Below are 6,011 nucleotides of genomic sequence, written 5' to 3' on the forward strand. Positions count from 1 at the left end.
TCCTCGCTTCCTTCCTGCTCGTGCAACCGGAACTTATTTATTTTTATTGAGAATTAATATTCTCTTGCTCACCCTTTTAATGTGATTTCGTGCAACTGTACGTTGTATTCCTACTAATTATTTTTCGGAGATTAGATTCCATAAAATTGAGAAAATGACGCGATGTTTGGATTCAATTAATGGACTATTGTTTTAAGAGGAAGGCGCATTACGCAATAGGGCGCGGAGTAATACACGTCCACTTAAATCGGTTGTATTTTCTTTATAAAAGTCATTTTATATGCATTTGTTTTTATTTGTGGGTTAAACTCCAAGTTCTTCTCAAACTTATTACTCATCAGACCTTTTTTATATAAGATGGCAACATGGTGTGTCTTAAAACATCCCATCTGAGGATTAAATTCTTTATAAACTGAATGTTTATTCACTGGAGCTCATTCATTTCTCAAGAAATTCATTAAAACAGTAAACATTCCAAAAACAGAACATTCCAAAACACAGATATCATCAAGTAAATGGAATTGTTTTATTTATTTATATGTTTGTTGGTATGCATAATTTTATATTTTAGTGTAGATGTTTTGTGTGTGCATGTGTTTGTGCAGTCTAAATAAATGTGAAATTAGGATTATTGAAAACTAGAGAAGAGGAGTGTGATTAAATAAGCTTTACTTCTTCCAAGCTATTTTCAGATATTTTGAAATAGATATGTGTGTGTATGTATAGGTGTGTGTGTTAAAAAAAACACTTGTCCTCTTCTGTATAATATATATGCTTTGGTTTGGTGCTATACATTTTTTGAGACAAAGTTAATAAATTGTATGACATGAATGAAATAAAACTACTAAAAGCTAAAGTAATAGAAACACTTACGACTGAATTACTACAAAGCCATTCTGGGTGTTGTTATCCAACTCTAAACTAAAAGCACAGAAGTCATTCCAGGATAACAGCTAATGCCTGGCCATCTTACATTTTTTTTATTATTAACCTATAAAAACTCAATAAAATATCATCCATCCACCGTTCAGGGTCACTGGAGTGCTAACATCTGCTCCACTGTGCAGACACTATAAAATTCTAATTTATTTGAAAAAGTGTTGTTTCGTTTGTTTCTATTTCCCATTTATGAACAATGTTCTCATACCTAAATTAAAAGAAGGAAGAAAACTTTGGTCTGTTGTAACGACAGATTTCGTTTAACATCCCAGACTTATGTGCCTATGTTTTTGTTGGTCTGGATTTGTTGGATAAATACATAATAGTAGAGGGTGTGGAAAGGAATAAAGCTGTTGGAATGATGACAGACAGGATTGGTTGGCTGTTCCCATCAAATGTTTATTGCATGTAAAGTTAAAACTTTAATACAAAACAAATATTTTAGATTCATAAATATTTTCAGTGAAGGAGACATGCATTGTCGTCCAGTGCAAGTATTCGGCCTTGAAGCCATTTCGTTCAGAATAAAACACATTATTACAGAAAAAAAAAAAAGGTTGAGACAAAAATAACATGTTAAGATATTGTTATAAATATCAAAATATTTATGTTAGGAGTCTGAACCTGTCAGACATGGAAATCATTGAGGAAATGATTGGACGCTGATCCAGACAGCTGTGTCAAAAATTTGCGGCTCTCAAATTTCAGGTCATTAAAAACCAAGTTCACAGATTATCGGACTGAGGCCGGGGCAGGGCCTTACGATGCACTTTGCTTTCTGCTGGACTTCGATGTACACTGAGCTGGATGTTCTTATAATCATCCGCCACCAAATGAAGGTCAACTACATACATCCCAGAGAGCCGGCACACACAAACACTGTATCACATTCCCCCCCATGACACCTGCGTACGGACAATGAAACGGATGCTACCACATTACAGACAATTCCCAGCTCATCTGTCTAGTCGCTTAATAGCGAGTGCCTGCTGAGTCTGAGCAGCCGAGGAGGTCGTACTTCACGTAGCCGACGCGGTCCACCTGCCTGCGGGAGTTCATCCTCCAGTAGAAACGATCCCGGCAGAAGTAGGTGTGACCTTAAGAGAGACACATTGATGTTTGATTAACATAATACAAACAGGAGGTCTTACATTTTCCCCCCACTCTTATTTAGTGATCGATCATATGAGCAGATCTGCTTACCTTTATAGTGGAATACATCATGAGCGTCATTGGGAACGCCGCCAAATACAGCGTCAGTATATTTTGGGTAGCCTCTGTCGATCTTCTGGGCCTTTGCGTCCAGCCTTCATTGAACAGGCACACAATCCAGAGAGTGAGATCGCATATACGCAGACTCGTGACTCGCGAGGCGCACACTTCAAACTCACCTCCAGAAGTTCTCCCCACTGAAGAGCAACACTTTGCCTTTCCCCCTCTGCAAAGCTCCCTCCACTTTCTGAACGTTGCTGGGGAGTCCGAGCTTCTCAATGCTGCGAGGACCCAGCACATTCTTTCCTGTGTACACCCAGAATCGAGTCCCTGCAGGACAAAGTTTACCATAATTAGGAACATCTGTGGTATTTGTTAACATGGCAGTGATGTTTTAACTACTGCGATGGCACCGTACCTGAGAAGAAATACAGCTTATTGGTGAGAAGATCCTGGAAGGATGAATCGATGACGGCTGGCAGCGCGGACCACTTCTCGGAAATGGTAAGAGGTCCCTTGAGCTCTGCTTCACTCTTGCTGCTCTTCTTCCAGTACAGTCTGTTGATCAACGTGGAAGTTGAGACGTCAGATTTCCTCCCGTTTAAAAATGTGAGTTTTACCCATTAGGAAAGGACAAGCCGCTCACCCATCCTTAAAGAAGTGCAGTTCTCCGTCGATCATGGTGATGGTGTCGAATTTGGTTTGCTTGCAGGCGTCTTTGCTTGGGTCCACTGGCACGACGGGCGTCGTGGGGTCGGTTGGTACAGGTTTGTCAGTGGGGTCAGGGCCTGGGTTAGGTGAAGTGGTGGGGGGCCTGGGCTGTGGGGGAGTGGGGTCGGGTCCTGTTTTGCTCCCTGGACAACAACAAAGAGTGTAAATATAAATATTAAGCTTGTGTAAGATTGCTGGACAACTGGCACAGATGGAAGTCTATATCTGGACTTTACCATAGAGATACTGAATGCCTTCAACGTCATCCTCATGCAGGGAGAAGTCTTCCACGTAGCTGTACATGGGGTACATGAGAGCCTCTCTAATGCTGGAGTGATCCAGGCCAAGAGCATGACCGAACTCATGAGCCGCCACCAAGAACAGACTATAACCTTCAAAAGTATGGACATGGCAGATTAATACAGATCCAATATATACATCTCAATAATCTGTACTCGGTCAGTTTTTTATGTATCTTACCCTGATCAGGGCAGAGACCCCATTTCTTGTCGTCATCGTAGTTATCAGTGGTGGCGCACCACAACTTGCCATCGCTGCGTCCCTCACTTGTGCACGAGTTGTACTCCTTATCCAGGAAAACGAAGGGGAAGTGGCAGGGCTCTCCCTCAGAGTTTCCACCGATTACAGCAGTGTCTGAATAAACAAGTGTGTCACAAACAAACAGTTAAAACTAAACCAGTTTCTGCAGGGCCGAGCGTCCTGCTGCGCTTTTACGCACGGCGGTTGGTTGGCTGGTTGGTTGGTTTGCGGTCACTCACCACGACTGGGGCAGAATCCGTATGTCAAGTCCTTGTCAAAGTTTGCTGTGGTGGAACACCAGCGGTATCCGTCACTGCGGCCGTCTGTGGTGCAGCCTTCATACTCCTCTCCCTGGAAGATGAAGGGGAAGACGCACTCCGCCCCGTTGGCGTTTCCTCCAAACGTGTACAGAACTGTGGAGAGGAGTTAGAGGTTCAGTATTTAATCACAAACACTGACTCCTGACCCGTGGTTCTCCCCACAGAGAACAAAAGGTGTCGGGCTTACGTTCACTGGGGCAGAAGCCGTACAGCTGGTCTCTGCTGTAGTCCTCGGTGGTGGCGCACCACGGCAGGTTGTCCGAGCGCCCTTCTGTGGTGCACGTGCTGTAAGATTTCCCCTCGAAAACAAACGGGAAGTGACACTCTGCACCATTTGCATTCCCAAAGCGAGTCTTCACCACTGAGTTGTCAAGAGACAGAGAGAGAGAGAGAGAGAGATAAAAAAGAGGATATATTTAATGCAATCTGTGAAGTGAACACTTGGGGGAGACAACCGCATGTTGTCAGCGTTGATTACCTGATCCTTTTCCCAGGGTCCAGTACTCATCATCGTCAAAGTGGGCGTCTCCCTGCATGCCCTCACCAGGAGGATAGGCGTGGGCCAGAAGGCCATCCTTCCCATCAAATGGGTAAGGGTCGCCATGGTCTAATAGGAGAATGCATTAAAAGTCAGTGTGACATTTTCAGGTTGCGCTTCGTTAAAACTAGCTCATGTGAAATCAGCTCATTGTTCCCCGCTGCAAACAGACGGCTGAACCCGAGTATATCCATCCTTCTTTTATACACAATTGTTTAAGAGTACCTGGATGAGTTCTCAGTCCAGACAGACAGTATATCATCTTATATAAAGATTCATTAAATGTACGCCTGACTCGTCTGTACCTGCTTTTCCGAATGAGATCATGATGTCCGCAGTGCCGTCAAAGAGGCGGGTAAAGGTCAGCGGGGTCACATCACTCCACACCTTGAAGGCTCTGGCAAAGGCGTCATCGATCAATGAGCTCTCCATGTCCGGAGTGTAATTGATGATCCTGTGGAGGAATTTACATATCATTGATAATGTCCGAGGGGATACTTGATGATTTAGCAGCACGAGGAACTCGTCCGTGCTGGTTTCAATACATGAATTCATGATGGCGTCACTGACTCCCGTGAGAGGTTCGTCCTCGCCACTCACCGGTAAGTGACGTCCTGGTGGTCCCACTTGAGGTCTCCGTCGAAGGTTTTATAGTTGGCCACGTCGGGGACTCCGCAGCGGGGCTGTTTCATGGCCTCCAGGGTTGGTTTATCCAGCTCTCCGGTCTCCTCCAGCCCCATCTGCCTCTGCATCCTCTTCAGAGCCTTGGAGGTGGAAACCATCGACTGGAAGCCGCTGCGCTGCAGCGTGTTCATGTATCCAAACTTCTTCAGATAACTCTACAAAACACAGCGGGAAGAAACGAAATCTGTGAGTACATGCAGATGGTTATATACAGATATGCATAATAAAAAATACCCCAACAAACTCTTACATTCTACAACATCTGTTTATTTCTCTGTTGCACCTTTCAGTTAGTCTAAATAAAGTTCTTGACAAGATGATAGCAAACTCTGTTTGGGTAATTATTTTTCTGCACAGCTTGATGGCTCCCTCTTTTTTTTTTTTCTTTTTGGAGGGGGAATTTCCATCTATCAAACAAAATGAGCCATCTGTTACTCACTTCTGCCAGCTCTGTATCCGTCACATTTTTGATGATATCTCCCGGGAAGGTGACAAAGACAGACTTGAGGGGAATGCTCCATCCATCCTGCACGCTTATCCCCAAAAGTAAAAACGCCACTAAAGTGCAGCATCTCATGGTGAGATCGACTGCTGAAAAACAACAACCAAAAAGAAAAAAAAAAAAAGGAGCTGTTAAAATACTTCTCTCTGCTTTTTCTTCACTCTGTGTTTTGACTGGTGCCTCTTGCCGCCGTCTCCACACTGTCGTCTCTCTTTGGGGTTGCGGACCTCGTATTTATGCAGGGAAGCCTCTTAGTCACCTCGCCCCGTCCCGCCCACCTCTAACCTCATACCTCCTCCTTACATCTCTTAGCAGCCTGTACTGGCTGAGCAGACCTGGGGAATTTCCAAAATATTCACATTTAGACTTTTGCCCAACAGCTGATGTGTCGAGTGAACAGTGACAGAGGTGGACAAGACCAATTATGGTCAACATGTGTGTGTGTGTGTGTGTGTGTGTGTGTGTGTGTGTGTGTGTGTGTGTGTGTGTGTGTGTGTGTGAGCTTTGTGTTGTTTTCAGCTAATGAAACACACAATGATTGAACATAATTGAAAAAAATAGGTCA

At 44.0% G+C, this 6,011-nt stretch overlaps 1 protein-coding gene across 1 annotated transcript; it reads right to left on the reverse strand.

The window, feature by feature from the left end:
- Positions 1-1,317: 1,317 nt before the first annotated feature.
- Positions 1,318-5,632, reverse strand: mmp9 (matrix metallopeptidase 9). The gene is made up of 13 exons (XM_080496168.1): positions 5,384-5,632; positions 4,861-5,099; positions 4,566-4,714; positions 4,201-4,329; positions 3,910-4,083; positions 3,642-3,815; positions 3,343-3,516; positions 3,099-3,254; positions 2,798-3,005; positions 2,570-2,709; positions 2,331-2,481; positions 2,143-2,246; positions 1,318-2,036 (listed from the first exon to the last, which is right to left on the reverse strand). The coding sequence occupies exons 1-13, from the start codon at positions 5,519-5,521 to the stop codon at positions 1,912-1,914; spliced, it is 2,061 nt and encodes a 686-aa protein (XP_080352294.1). The 5' UTR covers positions 5,522-5,632; the 3' UTR covers positions 1,318-1,911.
- Positions 5,633-6,011: the final 379 nt, after the last annotated feature.

The sequence above is a fragment of the Blennius ocellaris genome, assembly GCF_963422515.1.
Source record: "Blennius ocellaris genome assembly, chromosome: 5".
NCBI classification, from domain to species: Eukaryota; Metazoa; Chordata; class Actinopteri; order Blenniiformes; family Blenniidae; genus Blennius; species Blennius ocellaris.

Excerpts from the sequence above, each read along its gene's own strand:
- mmp9 (XM_080496168.1), bottom strand. The coding sequence starts at position 5,521 with ATGAGATGCTGCACTTTAGTGGCGTTTTTACTTTTGGGGATAAGCGTG. Across the intron at positions 4,715-4,860 it reads CACCAGGACGTCACTTACCG|GATCATCAATTACACTCCGG; the intron begins GTGAGTGGCGAG and ends ATTCCTCCACAG. Across the intron at positions 2,037-2,142 it reads TGATGTATTCCACTATAAAG|GTCACACCTACTTCTGCCGG; the intron begins GTAAGCAGATCT and ends GTCTCTCTTAAG.